Source organism: Bufo gargarizans, chromosome 5 (assembly GCF_014858855.1).
Source record: "Bufo gargarizans isolate SCDJY-AF-19 chromosome 5, ASM1485885v1, whole genome shotgun sequence".
NCBI classification, from domain to species: Eukaryota; Metazoa; Chordata; class Amphibia; order Anura; family Bufonidae; genus Bufo; species Bufo gargarizans.
Window position 1 is genome coordinate 94927553 of NC_058084.1, and position 17171 is coordinate 94944723.

The 17171-nt window shown below is 41.3% G+C and overlaps 1 protein-coding gene across 1 annotated transcript in view; it reads left to right on the forward strand.

The window, feature by feature from the left end:
• The window catches only part of ATP6V1H (ATPase H+ transporting V1 subunit H), a 147802-nt gene that overhangs the window by 23676 nt on the left and 106955 nt on the right, over window positions 1-17171 (forward strand). The window contains exons 4-6 of the mRNA XM_044294499.1: window positions 1839-1938; window positions 8921-9010; window positions 16864-16977. Coding sequence (XP_044150434.1) covers window positions 1839-1938; window positions 8921-9010; window positions 16864-16977 — 304 coding nt within the window. The remainder of the gene's footprint in view (window positions 1-1838; window positions 1939-8920; window positions 9011-16863; window positions 16978-17171) is intronic.

Here is a 17171-nt window from a genome sequence, read left to right on the forward strand (position 1 = left end):
ATACATTAGAAATTGCTGAAACTATTAAAATATTAATGTATTGATCTCGTGTGGTGAATGCCATAATGGAACAAAATCAGAATGGCTGAATCGCAGTTTTTTTGGTCTCTTCACCTATGGCAGTGATGGCTAACCTCTGGCACTCCAGCTGTGGTGAAACTACAACTCCCAGCATGCTCCATTGATTTCTGTGGATTTCTGAGAACAGCCAAGCAAGTGTGCATCTTGGGAGTTGTAGTTTTACCACAGCTGGAGTGCCGGAGATTAGCCAGCACAGCCCTGTGGAAAATAAATTGAATAAAAAGTGATCAAAAAGTCATACATATCTTAAAATGGTATCGACAAACCCTACAGGACACCCCCAAAAAGTAATATAAAAAAGTTATGGGTGTCAGAATATTGAAATGCAAAGAATATAAATGTTCAAGGTTTGTTTTCATTTATAATGACCCGAGTTCCTGTAAACCTACTGACCCGCAGAATAAAGGAAACCTCGTTTTCACTGCACAATGAAGGATGTGGAAACGAAACAAAATGTATAAAACAATAGTGGATGGAATTACATTTTTTTCCCCCCAAATCCACTCCATTAAAATTTTTGTATCACATTGCATGGGATATTAAAGCGGATCTGTCAGTATGATCAACCCTATCAAAACAAACCTATAGCCTAGTAGGGGTGATCATGTTAAAGTGGTTATCCTTGAAAAGATAATGATGATTTATCCAGGATAGGTCATCATTATCACATCAGTGCTTGAACAAGTCCAGGCATCCCCGCCAATCAGCTGTTTGAGGGAGCCACTGTGCTTACCGGAAGTATGGTAAGCGATACAGACTCCCGTCAGCTTTCAAAGGACAGTGCCATACATCGTATAGTGGCAGTGCTTGGTATTGCAGCTGAGTCCCATTGACTTAAATGGGGCTGAGCTGCAATTAGGCCATGTGACCGATGTACAGTGATGTCACTGGCCTAACAAGAGGCTGTGGCGCCACGCCCACTTTCTTAGACCTGGCATGTGCGGAGAAAAGTTTGATTGCGGCATAAAGGTCATCTGCACCACAATCTGCGACAGAAATACGCCTAATATAGTGTCTCTCCCGTGCCTTCTGGTCTTGGCACTTGTGCAATGGATCTGATTCTGCTCTCCAAGCTGGGCAGATTCCAACTGAACAAGCGCTGAGAAGGGGGAGGGACTAGAGCTAATAGAGGTGTTACTAACTGGTGCTCTGAGAGCTCTGGCCAACCCCTCAGTGCTCCAGTCAGCTCTGCTCCGCTAAATACACGCATAGCACGTCGGTAAGTGATGTGCCAGGATTTAGCCTAGCGGAGGGGGCACAGGCAGGAGCAGCAATGTGGCATCCTGTCTGTACAGATTTCTATGTAGCCCCCATACGGTAGAATCCATACACTGCTGACAAGTGAGATGGGCAGCCAGGACTTTGGGTGCCTATTTCTTTAAAAAAACAATAAAATACATTATATACAATAATATTACACAACTATCAGTTTAGGGCATTTGGAACGTTTATAAAGAAAGTTGGCTAAAAGTTTAGTTACTTTTTAAGCTAGCATTAGGATAGTATGTCATGGTATGTTGGTAAGTTGCAGGGTTAGATTCTTGAGATACTGCGCCATTTACTATTTCCTTCAGAAATTCCAGTTTCTTTATGTTTTTGATGTAATACAATTGATAGAAATGGCTGTTGTAAATGGAGTTCTGTGCAGTAAATCATAAGGTCTGTTCAGGAGCGTGACCCTAGACTGTCTGTATGTATTATTACATTTCGGCTGTACATTTATTATGTAACCCTTATACTGAATCACTTTATTGCAGAGGTCAGATGATTTCAGGAGAAGACTGTGAATTTATCCTGAGGTTTGAAAAGTCCAATTCAGAAGAGAAAAAAGCCATATTAACCAATGAAGGCAATCAGGTATAGTTATTACTTTCCTGTCCTTTTAGTTGTCCACACACAATTGCTTGGTGTCGGGGAGTCTGCAAATCACCAGGTATTGCGCACGGTGAAAAAAATAAAATAAGTCTACTTTTATTCATGTACAGTTGGTTGTTCATGCATTAACATACATGTCTGGGCCTATTTTGTTGGAGGCGGCTGCAGCATTTGGGTGAGCGCTGCAGCCTGTTCCTAGGCCAGTGACATCACGTGCCTAGGCGTAGCGAGATTGAGCTGCTATACCAAGCACACTCTATGCCATGACCAGCACTGTGCCTGCTAGGACAAGAGTTGTGGCCCCGTCAAACAGCTGATCGTTGCTAGTGCTGGAAATTAGCCCCTCCACTGAAGACCTATCCTGAGGATGTGCCGATTCATATACACCACTCATGTCTATGCAAAGAAAAAGGGGGTCAGTCAGCACATCCCAATGCGCAGGGGCATGTTGCTATGGCTGAGAACAACACTGTAAAACAAAACCTGCAATGCAACAGCTCTCTGCAAACCAAAGAAAGTACAAAAATGCATTATAATTGCTAGTGCTGTACTTATTATATGCTATAAAATTATTTGAAATCAAGGAGATCTCTGTAAGACGGGTTCCACTAAATTCTACCTGTTATGTGCCATGACGGCTACCATATAATTCAGGGAGTGTAGGTTCCACATGCATGCTGGGCCTGCTTTAATTTCTGTCATTTTTGGTGCCAAAATGGCCTCCATTATATCCAAGGAAAGCAGGTACCAACATGCATGCCGGGCCCACTCCACACCACTCGTGGTGCCAAATGGCCACCAAAGACTGCAATGAGAGTCCACAAACTCTCTCTCTCCTGGTGCCAAATGGCTTCCAGTGAATGAGGGAGAGCAGGCCAAGCTATATACTCATGGGGCAGACGGGCTGGTCAGGAGTGAACGACACCTCACTCACTGGAAGCCATTTGGCACCAGGAGAGATATAGTTGTGGACTCTCATTGCATTCTTTGGTGGCCATATGTGGAGTGGGCCCGGCATGCATGTTGGTACCTGCATTCCTTGGATATAATGGAGGCCATTTTGGCACCAAAAATGACAGAAATTAAAGCAGGCCCAGCATGCATGTGGAACCTACACTCCCTGAATTGTATGGTAGCCATCATGGCACATAACAGGTAGAATTTAGTGACCCGTCTTACAGAGATCGCCTTGACGTGCGGCAGACGGGCTCAAATAATTTTGTACAAAATCATTTGCCAAGCATCTCTAATCTAGAAGTATAGCACTAGCAATTATTATGCATTTTTGTCGTCAAAGATAGGACAATTGGCCACATTTTACCAAACAAACCTCTAATCACTTTCTCTAAGGCTCCTAATTTGGGCCTATTGGTAGCTCCCACTATCAATAATAAATCTGTGAAAACAACATCAATTCAAAAATGGATAAATCTAACAGGCTTTTATAGATGTGGCTCCTGTATGGGGTGTAAATCCACCACATTCCCTAAAAAAACCATTGAAGTCAAATCTACTAGCAATAACCACACACATAAAATCAGAGAGTTTATGACATGTAACACAGAAAGTGTCATATATATTATCCAATGCCCATGTAAAAAACAATACGTGGGCAGAACAAAAAGAACATTGAAAAAACGTATTGCGGAACACATCTCTAACATTAAAAAGGGATATGACAAACACACTCTGTCACACCATTTTAAGATGTCACATAATCAAGAACCACAAGGAATGATTTTTGCAGCCTTAGAGAAAGTGAACACACATTGGAGAGGAGGAGACCATATAAGTCAAATGTCCAGAGTTGAATCCAGAAAATTTTTTGAATTCGACTCTATCCTCCCACGAGGTTTAAATGCAGAAATGGAGATTTTCAGTTTTTTATAAACTGAGTAACTACAGATTAAACACATGAGAATGGTCTGCTCATTTTAGGTAATTTTCTAAACAACTACATTTTAGGTAATTTTCTAAATAATCATGTAATAATTTTTTTTTAGACAAGTATGGAATTATTACAAAATTATGTATATAATATTCATTTACTATTAACCTTGTATTCATCATCATTATGAAAATTAAAAATAACCAGAAGATTGTAATATTAATAATTTTTAATTTTTTATTATTAATTTTTTATTTTTTATTTTGTATTTTTATTTTCATTTTTATCATACATTTTTAATACTTTTAATATTTTTAATACCATTTCCATCTATATTTATATATATATAGATATATAAACATATATATATATATATATATATATATATATATATATATGTTAACCCATCTATTGTATAATATCTCAACAGGTCCATTGATATCTGAATATAGCATAGTCTTTTCAATACGACCCATATTATCACTATCATGTATAATACTTGCGGTTTGTACTTACTAAATTTTATACTAAATTTTATATTTATATATATATACTATTGCAACACACTTATTAGCTTTTGCTGTGAATGCATTTCCATCGGAAACCATAGGGTAAACGAACCTATGGGGACAAATTGTTTAATAATTACATCCGATGGTCATGCAGACACAGCTCAAGAAATAAGCGAAGAACATCTTCATATAGTGCAGAAGTAATTTATTAACCATTTTAAAAATGTATGCTGCTTTAAACCTTATCATTTATATCGTATGGATACAGGATTCCATAATTTAAATGAACAGTTGCAATCGTATCCAGCCAACACGTATGTGTTCATACTATTAGATTATTATGTATACTGTTGAATCCACACATATATATACACATCGGTATCGTCATGATAAAAAACCAAAGAACTCGGGAATCCATACCCGGGTTTTCTAAACCTCCCGATGACGTCTAAACAATGCACAATGAGAGGAGAGACTTAGCCCTATATAAACCTTCACATAACATACGACACTTGACCACTGAGGAAGGAGTCACTGCCAACTCCGAAGCGCGTCTGGTAACAAGTCTCAACTAAAAAGGAAAAAAGCCGCAGCGGATTTACCTGCGCACCACTACAGAACTTCCGGAAGCGCTTATCCACACATTGGACAGAAAGGAACACAAGCGGTGAAGTGGCAAAGTGCCTTGAACCAAAGACACTAAACAACGCCGAAATCTACATCGGGTCCCAACGTTCGACCCCGGCGTCTCAATCACTGCTTACCCTGTCCCAACAATCCGCTCGTCAGTTAAAAAGAACAGACCGGAACCCAGACCACCGATGCTGTAACACGTGGGACGCTACGCTAAGCACGGAGGATCGGGTATTGTACCACATCAGAACAGTGAGTAATGTGGGTACATTAAGTACGGTTTAACAGCAGTTTCAGAGATATGGGCTGTGAAAAAACCTCACTATAAAGACTGTTCATACAAACACCTTTACCGGCCACACAGGTGCGGCATTATTAGACTATATACCAGCTACATAGAGCGGTTTTTCAGCAAAGCAAGCCATATAAGCTGTGAAAACATTTTCAATCAGGATTGGATACTACCACTGACCATAGTCAGAACTTTAAATAGAGTCAGTGCGCCTCCATCTTTGTGCATTCGAAATATAACAAGTCTGCACCATTTAGTCAATTTTAAATTGTTGCACAGATATTTTAATTTTTATATTTTTTATATTTACGTATTGATTTATGTGAAAGTTGAGGATCCTCATTTTATATTTATATACATTCTGTACATATAGTGTGTGTTAATAAAATTATTGTTACACATACGTTTTGGCTGGCCAGACGTATGTGATTTCTAGGTGCAGGTGTGCCCCTCACGTCATTTTTATTTGTATCCCATTTTTGTACTTTATTTGGTTTGCAGAGAGCTGTTGCATTGCATGTTTTGTTTTACACTCATGTCTATGCACTTACATGCACAAATCTTCAAGGAACGGTCAAGTAACAACCGATAAAAACAAGGATTACACACCTTGAAAAGTCAGTGTACCCCTAAACCCTGTACACTTTCTGAAAGTAGATGCTGTGACAGTTGCAATAGCTGTCTTCATGCCACTTTGTAATCAACATAAGTTAAACTACAAATGCATTAAATCTTACATTTGCACTTAGGACAGCCATGCACATTAGTTAGGCTACTTTCACACTAGCGTTTCTATTTTACGGTATTGAGATCCATCATAGGATCTCAATATCGGAGAAAAACGCATCTGTTTGTCCCCATTCATTGTCAATGGGGACAAAACGTAACTGAACAGAATGGAGTGCTCCAAAAAGCATTCCCTCCTGTTTGGTTGCGTTCCCAAACCAGAGAGCAAACTGCAGCAAGCTGCGGTTTTCTTTCCGTCATAGGATGGTGAGCAAAACAGATCCAGCATGACCCACAATGCAAGTCAATTGGGACGAATCCGTTTTCTCTGACACAATAGAAAACTGATCTGTCGCCCATTGACCTTCAATGGAGTTCATGACTGATCTGTCTTGGGTATGTTACAGATAATACAACCGGATCTGTTCATAACGGATGCAGACGGTTGTATTATTATCAGTAACGGAAGCGTTTCTGCTGAACCCTGCCGTATCCAGCAAAAACGCTAGTGTGAAAGTAGCCTTAGCTGTTAGACAATTGCTGAACGATTTCTGCTCTCCTGACCCCTCCATACTCAATCTTGCCTGGTTTGGCCGAGCATGCATGTATCCTGAACAAAGAGAAGGGAGAAAGCTGCTGCCAGACACCTCTGTCAGTGACTTATCTCCCTGAGAACAAAACGATTGGACAGTTGAAATCCAAGTTTAGAGGCTGCAGTATACATTAGATAGACAGTGGGTCCTGACAAAATTTCCTTCTGTCTTGAGTGACAGGGCCAGGCCAGCGTTGGTTCTCCTGCTGGCCCCGTCTGCCGTATAAATCTCGCGCCTGCGCCGTCCCATTCAGTATTTGGCGCAGGTGCAGTGAGAAAGCTGGGCAGCGAGATTTACACGGCAGATGGGGCCAGCAGGAGAACCAACGCTGGCCTGGCCCTGTCAATCAAGACAGAAGAGCGTGGAAATGAGGTGGGCGAGTGGAGCCTCTAGGAGCAGCTGCAACGCCCCCCCCCCCCCCCATGCTCCTAGAGGCTCATTTGCATATAATAAAAGTTAAAATTACACGAAAACGGGGGCATACTTAAATAAAAGAAATGCAGAGTTAAATTCAGGGGACATTTTCACATCTATCATGTCAGCCTATTTAATAGCGAAAATTGGGGTGACAGAAACCCTTTTAAAGAATGCAAAATTGTCATGTTAGAAATTCAACGAGAGGAATCCAATGAGACGAGAGAGGAGAAGAGGGGCTGTGGCCACTGCACCAGCAATGAAGATATCTCTCTTATTAATTCATATACAGGAAGCGGGAGCTGGCTGCAGAATCATATAGCCGGCTCCCGATCTCTGACAAGTAGCTGCGATCTGTGGTAGTTAACCTGAGGGGTTAACAAATCTTGCGCCTGCTAGAGGAAAGACGCTGCTGCGCCTCCCTGCCCCTTCTTTGGCTTCACTGCAGTCCTCGGCAGCGGCTGGTTACTTCCGCCTGCTGGACTTCGAGCTACGGACCGGCGCGTGCGCAGTCTGTCCAACTCCCTGTTCCTCTGCCCATAATGGGCACAGCAGTAAGCAGGTGCAGGCCAAGTGTGGAGCGGCGCAGGAGCGAGATTTGTGAGGGAGAGGAGAAGGTAATAATAGGAAAGGAGGGCAGGCCAGAGGGGTGAAATAGGTGTGGTTTTCTGGGCACATCGCCGAGGGGCCTGAGCACTTGCCGAACCTCATTAGCATAAGTTTTAAAAGTCTTTTTTTGGGCGATTTCGGCAAGGGACAGCACAAATAAAGGTACCATTGTAATGTGGGCAAAGGAGTCTATAACCTGATCTGAGCAGTCTAAAAGGCTCAGATTAGGTGACAGATTCCATTTAACAATAAACATGTTTATTTTTAGCAGATTTGTGTAGGGATTTTTAGTATTTTCAAAAATGAAAATGCACAGAATATCGGTATAAATTATCGGCTATCGACCTGAAAGTTCACAGATTTATCGGTATCGGCTCTAAAAAAATCAATATTGGTCGATCCCTACTCGTGAACACAAACGTGTTTTCTTTCAATGTCCGTTCCGTGTTTTTTTTTTTTTTTTTTTTTTTCTTGCAAACTGTCTGCGGAACCATTCATTTCTATGGTCTGCAAAAAAACGGAAGTTACCCCGTGTGCATTCCGTTTACATATGTCCATTCCACAAAAGATTAGACCATGTCCTATTATTGTCCGCATTACAGACAAGGTTAGGACTGTTCTATTAGGGGCCAGCTGTTCCATACCGCAAAATACGGAAGGCACACGGACATCATCCGTATTTTTTGCGTATTTTTTCCGTCAAGTAATTGTGCATTAAACTGTGATTGTAAAAAATAATTGCATGAGCTTGTCAATCACCTTTAAAAAGGGTGTGCCAAATGGTGAGAGGACGGAGCCTCTAGGTGCTGCAGCAACGCCCCACTAGCACCTAGAGGCTAATTTGCATATTATAAAAGTCATTTAGCGCGGGCAGGGAGATATAACTAACGCATCGCTAATGTCAACCAGCTACATAACGATTTTTCTGATGACAGAAACCCTTTGAAGGAGCATATGTTGATAGATTTCTGTAGTGATTTAGCTAGTGATCATTCCTAGTCCATTGATGACCGTATATGATCGGTGGGGGTCCGACACCACTTGTCTCAACAGGCTAAGGGCTCATGCACAACAAACGTATTTTCTTTCCGTTCCATTTATTTTAATTTTGCAGTTTTGTTACTTTCTTTGGATACAGTAATTCTGATTAGTAACATTGTATTATAATTACCATTTCTATTCCTTTCCTCTTTTTTTTTTTTTTGTATTTTTATTTTTTGTAAATTCCTTTAGTAGGCTTTATGGCATTGATTTGTGAAAGGATGGTAAAACTGTTATTTTATCTTATTTTTTTCAGTGTGCTAAAACCTTTATCAACTTGATGACCCACATCTCCAAGGAACAAACCGTGCAGTATATTTTAACTATGGTGGATGATATGCTTCAGGTAAATTATGTCAGAGATACAGTTACACATAAATCCAATGCTTCAAGAGATCTATCATACACTAAATATCCTCAGTCTGTAGTATTAATTTTCATAAATTGGGGCCTTTCTTTATATTCCCCATTCTTTTAGTTTATGTATACACGCATCACCTTATAGCAGTATTTATGGATACATTGCCTACATGGAGCAGTGTTATTTAATCCAGAGATCAGCAACCTTAGGCACTTCATCTCAGCTGGAGAGCCAAAGGTTGCTGAACCCTGATCTAATCAGTTATGAGTAATGTTATCTCATCAGAAATTTAGATAATTAAAGGGTTAAGCTGCATTGAAATGCTGTGAGGAGCAGCCAGTTGTTGGGTAGGACATGTTCTTTCCCAACAGTCAGCTGCTTTTGAAGTGGCGGTGAAGCACTGCATTTACTTGTTTAGACTGCACGATCCACTGCCCAGGAACCACGATTGGGGTGTCCGCACCTCAGATCATTTCACCTGATGAACGAGCGTTTTATTGAAAAGAAAAAACTAAAATGTTGCATTGACATAAGTATTCCGACCCTTTACTCAGTAGTTGAAACACATTTGGCAGCGAATACAACCCTCATGTGGCACAGTAAGCATTTGATATGTCATAGAGACGCGTCAAAAGTTTGGATTGTTCAGCTCTGAGACCCCACTTATCTCTAGAACGATGGGAGAGAGGTGCTCGCTTAGCGCGCTGTGTCTTCTTGCTGCACAAGATGGGGGTGAGATGGGCCCATAGATATTTTTTTATTGAGTCCGTTTCGTTTTCTGTCCTGCAGCAAGGAGAGAGAGAACACACTAAGTGAGCACTGCTCTCCCCTAATTCTAGAGTTTGGTGGCCTCAGGGCTCAGACATCCACTCATCTAAACTGTTGATGTGTCCCTATGACATATCAAAAGTTTACTGTACAGTGCCACTTTCAGTCGTCTTGGGTATGATGCCACAAGGCTTGCACATCTCGATTTGGAGATTTTCTGCTATTCTTCTCTGCAGATCCTCTCAACCTCAGGTTGGATGGGGACTGTTGGTGGGCAGCCATTTTCAAGTCTCTCCAGAGAAATTTGATTGCGTTCAAGTGAGGGCTCTGGCTGGGCCACTCGAGAGCTATCCCTTAGTCACTCCTGTGTTGTCTTGGCTGTGTGCTTAGTCATTGTCTTTTTGGAAGGTAAACCTTTTTCCCAGTCTGAGGTCCACATCACTCTGGATCAAGTTTTCATTAAGACTATCTCTGTTCTTTGCTCAATTCAGCATTCCCTCAATCCTGACCAGTCTCCCTGTCCCGGGCTGCTGTAAAACACCCCCACAGCATGATGCTGCCACCACTATTCTTCATTGTAGGCAAGGTTTTCAGTAGTAACTGGTTTCCACCAAACATGATGCTTAGAATTGTAGACAAAAAGTTCAGTCTTGTTTTTATCAGATTCTGAGGAAGGGCTTTTTTTCTGGTCACTCTGCTATAAAGCGCAGATTGGTGAAGTGATGCAGGGATGACTGACCTTCTGGAAGTTTTTCCCATCTGCACACACAATCTTTGGATCTCAGCCAGTGTGACCATTGGGTTCTTGGTCACTTCTCTTACCAAGGCCCTTTTTTCCTTATTAATTACTTTGGTGGGGCGGCCAGGTCTGGTTGTTTCAAACTTCTTGAAGAATTAAGGAGACCACTTTGCTGTGGGGAACTTACAATGCAGCAGACATTTCTTGTACCCTTCTGCAGATCTGTGCTTCCACACAATCCTATCTCTGAGCTCTACAGGCAGTTCTTTCCTCCTCATGGCTTGTTTTTTGCGCTGATATGGTGTCTTCCCAAATACTCCAGTCAGCTGAATTTACCACAGATGTACAAACAGAGAGGCCCCAGAGCTGAATTTCAAGCATCATAGTAAAAGGTGTGAATACATATGTCCAGGCTAAAGCTTATTGTTTTAGTTTTATTTATTTTTTTAATACATTTCCAAACATTTCTAAAAAAAACGTTTTTTTTATTTTTTTATTAAAGGGTATTGAGTGCAGATTTTGTTTTTACTTTAGCACAAACAAAATGTGAAAAAGTGAAAGTTTCTTAAGCCTTTCCAAATGCACTGTACATATATATATCAATGTTTAATAGATGAAGACCCACCCCAGTCTCCCGTATTAGATTCCACCACCTGAATGGTCAAGCAGCCATTGGCCTAAGCATCATTTTAATACAAAATGACTGTAGAGGTAGTAGCGCATGCCTATTTACCTTCAGCTGAGTATTCTTGGTTGGTTAACTCCAATTAAAGGAAATCGAGAGACCCCCCCCCCCCCCCCTTTTATTAACTCTAAGACTGGATGTGGCAGCCAATAGAATATGCCTCAAATATCTGATAAGTGAAGTCCCCTCTTGAACCCTATCTCTTGGATGTGCAGGTGGTCATTTTTTTTTAAGCTTGTTTGAGTTGTATTCTCACCAAAATTATGGCTGTTGGTGCTTGTGGGCCACTGCTCACCACTCCTACTTCCGTAGAAAGAAAATGCTCATTTGGCTTACCCAAATACACAGAAGTTGGGGTAATAACCAAGTTTTGGTTGGCAGTTACCACGTTTGTGGCAGCTTTATTGGGTTACCAAGTTTTCTAAGAACATTTGATATATCCTAGAGACACATCCAAAGGTTTGATCTGTGGGGGTCTGGATGCTGAGAACCCCCACCAATCCCTAGAACGAGGAGAGAAGTGCTCACATATCGCTCTCTCTCCTCGCTGCAGAGGACAGAATTGACACTGGCCCATAGACTTCTTTTTTGAGCCCTTCTCGATTCTGTTTTCATTTAGGAGAGAGAGCGCTCCTCTCTCCTCATTCTGCGGATTGGTGGGGTTCTCGACACGAAGACCCCTACTGATCAAAACTGTAGATATTTCTCAGACATATAATTTTTTTTTTTTTTTAAAGTGACCTATGTAAATGGGGAATGATTGCAGTTTTCTGTCTGCAAAATGGCCACATACAGTAGTATTCACAACTCAAGGGCTCTTATTGGTGCCAATATTAGATACCTGTTATTAAATGTGGAAGTTTCTACTTCTTGTCTCTCTTTCTACTATATCTAAGTGTATTGTACAGAATGAAAACATACATATGCACAGTGTATATTATTATTTTTTTTATGCTGTCACTATAGGTTATATGACATTATTAATATTGATTAGGACATGCTATATAGTGTGAAAATGAATATATGAATCCACATTCATCCCGGACACTTTGATTCTGAGGAGCTCCACTGTCATAATGTAACGGAGTTGAAGAACACGAATATTCATTTAAATTATTGCTGGGACAATGCATTTACTTACATGGCCTTATCTATGTGACTAATGATGACACTTTAATTGAGCCGTAAACAAATGAACGGAGCTCAGATTCTAATTAAGGTGATGGATGCTCTGTAATAATGAGGGTAATTTCCATTCATTGTAAACAGCGTTTACTTTCCTCGCCTCTTAAACCATCTTTTGCCTTTTAACACCGCACACTTTAACCTCCTTTACCAGCCCTCTAAAGAAAGAAAGGAGTGAAAGGGCTGCGACATCCATTATTGGAGGGAGGAATGGAAGAAATCGGTGGCAATCAGATAATTAGATGATTTTGTTCATTTGCGGTCTCCGTTAATAAATGATAACGCTTCCTTAGGGGATTCTCGTTTTAATTGTTTTCATGGAAGTCATCTCAAATTATTGCTCACATCCATGGCTGTAGCAGAGGTTTACAGGGAGTGCAGGGAGCCACTGCCGTTTTTTTATTTGATTGGTAAATGGCTACATGATTTTGCTGGAAAACAGCTGTCCCCCTTCAAGACTGTGCAGCATTTGGCCACATGGTTTCGGAGGAAAAAACACTCTTTTCTGGCAAAATCATACGACAACCCACCTCAGCCAGTTCCTGGCAAGAAAGAAGGAGATACAGTTGGGGTACCTGAGAGGTGGCAGAAGATCGGGGAGATGCATATTGCTGCTTTTTATTTTTTTAGACCCATTCTAAACTTTTTGTAAACTTTGTTGTACCCGCCAGACAACCCAGAATGTAGACCAGAATCTGTCCACTCATTGAAAGCAACCAGGGATCCTGACAACATATATTATAAAATTGCATAACTATTCTCATTGAAATGTAAGATAAGATGAGGCAGCCTATAAGGATTTTCCAACCCAATGAGTGTACAATGATATAAAATAACAAAAGGAGCTATACCGTGACCCCTTCCGATTCACTGCTGCTCCCGTGCCGACACTTCCCTGGTCTCCCGCAGGTCTCTGTTTTACTTGCCTCCAGCATTTTCATGTTGTCTTGACCTGTGGCAGCTGCCGCAGCATTTATCTTTGTGGTGGCTGCACATGACTGCTACAGCCCATGATTGACTGCAGCAGTCGCAGGTCGACGTGCTAGACCAGGGGTAGGCAACCTCCGGCACTCCAGCTGTTGTGAAACTACAACTCCCAGCATGCATACTTGTTCTGCTCTTCTAAGAACTCTCATAGAAATGAATGAAGCATGCTGGGAACTGTAGTTTCACAACAGCTGGAGTGCCGAAGGTTGCTGATCCCTGTGCTAGACCATCGCTAGAGCCTGGTAAACAAAGACTGGCAGGGGATTGGTTGAAGTGAATATTGAGCCTTTTTGTTGTTATACCTTTTTCAGCCATATGTAAAATATTTCATGGGGTTGGGCAGCCCGATTAATACTCTGTCCAGCACCAATCAGAGGCTGCCTCACTTAGGCCCCCCGCTGTTGACATTTGCTTTGAGGCCACTGCAGCAAATCACAGGCCGCAGTGGTGACCTGCTCCCCTTGCATCATGTCAATTGGTCACGTGACGCAAAGGGGGGTCACTGCTGTGGCCTGTGATTTGCTATAGCGGCCTTGAAGCAAATGTTAATAGCGAGGGACCTGAGCGAGGCAGCCGGGGAGTGAAGGAGCAGGGACTCAGCGGAGGGAACATGTAGGTCTGCTCTGGAAGGGTGCCAGGTGGCCAACAGATTCTACATCACTTTACAATTGTGAAACTTAATTAACAATTCAGGCAAGAAAATTGAAGGCTCTGTCCTCGAGAGCTTACCGTCGAAGGTGATCTAGACCTAGTAACTAAGGGATGCTTTTAAACTTTTTTGCAATAAAGGGACAGAGGAGGGGGATTAACACTGTAAACCCCCTACTTTATGCATACCCCTGAAACGTAATACTTTTTGATTGACACTTTGAGGCCATTTTATGGGTGTTATTCCACCACTGTGCAAACCAGTAAATGGAGTATCTCTCCCAAAACCTATTCAGGTGGACCTCTGCAATTATTTTTGACCAAGCTTTGATTAGAATAGAAATAAATCATTTCTGATGCGGGGACATATATTCTGTTGTATAAGGTATGGGAAGATATATCCCTGAAGGATGAGGCGCCCTGGACTAATAATGGGTTAGGCTTTACGTTACTTACCAGGTGCTCAGAAGAATAATGTATCTGTTATGTTGCTGCATCGACTCCTTTGTTCTTCTTCAGATATTTTTTTCTTTTAGTGTATAGAGTGTTTTCTGTGAACGTTATAATTTTCCTTTCATGTCAATGTTCTCAAATTGAAGTTCTGTTCTCTTGTCTGCACTCAAGACAAAATGTCAGATCTGACCACAGTCTTATTATTCATGAGATCAGATGTCATGAAGTCTGCAGTACTGGCTTAATTATACTCTACATTTTAGCCTTTTAAGAGTGCCCTGGGCTTTTTCTTGTTTTGGGTTTCAGCAGAGCATGGGAAGACATCCTTCATTAAAGGGCATCTGTCAGCAGATCTGTCCCTATGACACTGTCTGACCTGTTACATGTGCACTTGACAGCTGAAGGCATCTGCGTTGATCCCATGTTCATATGTGCCCGCATTGCTGAGAAAATTGATGCTTTAATATATGCAAATGTGGGCACAATGCCTTGTACGGCTAGCGCAGTTGAATGCAATGATGCCTTTCATGTAGCGATTGATTACTTCATTCTGAAGAAAAAGTACTTTTGATCTATATGCAAATGAGCTGTTAAGTGCACTGAGGGCGGCCCAAGCCACTTTGTGCACCCCTGCTCCTTCTGCTTCCTCTTCATGCCCTTCCCCCTGATTAACAGGTTCAGGTTCGGGCATAGTCATCTTACCTGGCTCTGTTAATCAGGCAGGAACGGGAGAGGCTGGCAGGGGGAAGCAATAAGGGTGCACAGAGTGGGTTGGGCCCACCCTCGGTGCACATAAATTAAATCCAGCTGAGCTAACCTTACAAGACATTGTGCCTGGTTTAAATGGTCATTTTCTAAATGTAACCCATAAACATAATGGGGGTCATTTATTAAGACCAGCGTTTTAGACTCTGGTCTTAATACCCCTTTAGCTGGCAGTGGATGTGCCGATTTTTATGTTGAGGCGCCGGCCTCTACAAAACTTTGGCGTATCTACCGCCTGTCTACATCTACGCTAACTTCCTTGCTGGCATATATGTAGACCATTTTCTATGCCTAAAACAGACATAGAAAAAGATAAATGAGACAGGCCTTAGGCTGGGTTCACATCATGTTTTTGTCATACGTTTAACCCCTTAGTGACCAAGCACATTTTTAAAAAAATTGCATTCCAAGAGCTAGAACTTTTTTGTTTTTTCATAAATGTACTTGTATGAGGTCTTATTTTTTGCAGGACAAGTTATAGTTTTTAATGCACCATTTTAAGTACATGTAATGATTGGCTAAAGCCAGCCGTTTAGCTAAAACACCCTTTTTTTACGACAGTAAAAACACGTATGAGTGGTCACTAAGGGGTTAATGTATTCCTCAGACTGATGCCATACAGTGGCATCCGTCACCATAGAGTTCCATTGTAAAAAAAAAAAAAAAAAAAGTATACTTTTTTTGCTGGAGTTGCTATGTTTTTCCAACTTGTGAGTCCTTCAAAAATAATGTATACGTTAACGTACACTCTTTTATTTATTTTTTACAGTGGAACTCTATGATGAGTCATCTGTTAACGTATCCTTTTTTTTTTTTTTTTTTTTTAAACTATTAAACGTATGACAAAAACATGATTTGAACCCAGCCTAAGGCCCATGTTTTCTTTAGGATAGTACTACATTTTCTAATTTCCATTTTTCATCTTCAAAATAGTCCAACAGTTTTGACATTCATCCCCTTCACGTATTGCAAACTTGTCCCCACCTCTGTCATTTTCCAGGAAGTAAAATTAGAGGAAGTTCTATTTTTTTTTCTTACTTCTTGGAATAATGTCTGGACATTATAGACGTGCTGTGTGCAGACACAGGGAGTAGAAGGGGCACAGTCCTGTCCTGGTATACATATGAGGCAGGATTTGGGTCTCGTACATGTAAATTAGTGGATGCTAACTAATGGTTCCCACTGTAGCTCTGGAGGGTAGGAGCTGTGTAGCTGCCTCCACTATCCAGATGAATTGCACTCCGAAGAGCCAGATGATGTTACGGGTCCACGCCTCTAGAGGCAAAGTCCAACCCCCCCCCCCAAAATGTGTAGTGTTCAACACGTATCAGAAAGTACAAGCCAGTACTCCCAATATAGATGCAAAAATAATGTGTTCCTTTTAATCCAAATGCTATGCTCTGATCTGGTAACTTGTCTCAAGATTTTGGAAATCTGGAGTGCTGCCTTCTACTTTCTATCTGTCAGCAGTTGTAGGCCGGGGATGTACACGTCTTGGAAGGACACCATGTACTTGGCCTGTATTTCTCAAGTTGCACTTTAAGTCGTTAGATCATCATCATCCTTCTTTATTCTGCTCAATTTAAATTCACATTTAATGTCTTCTAGGAAAATCATCAGCGTGTCAGTATATTCTTTGACTATGCCCGCCGTGGGAAGAACACCGCATGGTCCTACTTTCTGCCGATGTTAAATCGCCAGGATCTCTTCACTGTCCACATGGTAAAATGATATTTCCACTTACGAATGTGACGTATGACAGCTCACATTTATGTCTTATGTCGAAGTAAAGGGGATAAGCGAAGTAATAGTTCTTAAAATAGAAGTTTGAGGCATTTGGAGCCATCTAATTTGAAGCCTGTCTATAAATTATGGGGGACATTTATCAAGACTGGCGTTCTGGAGTGAGATGTGCC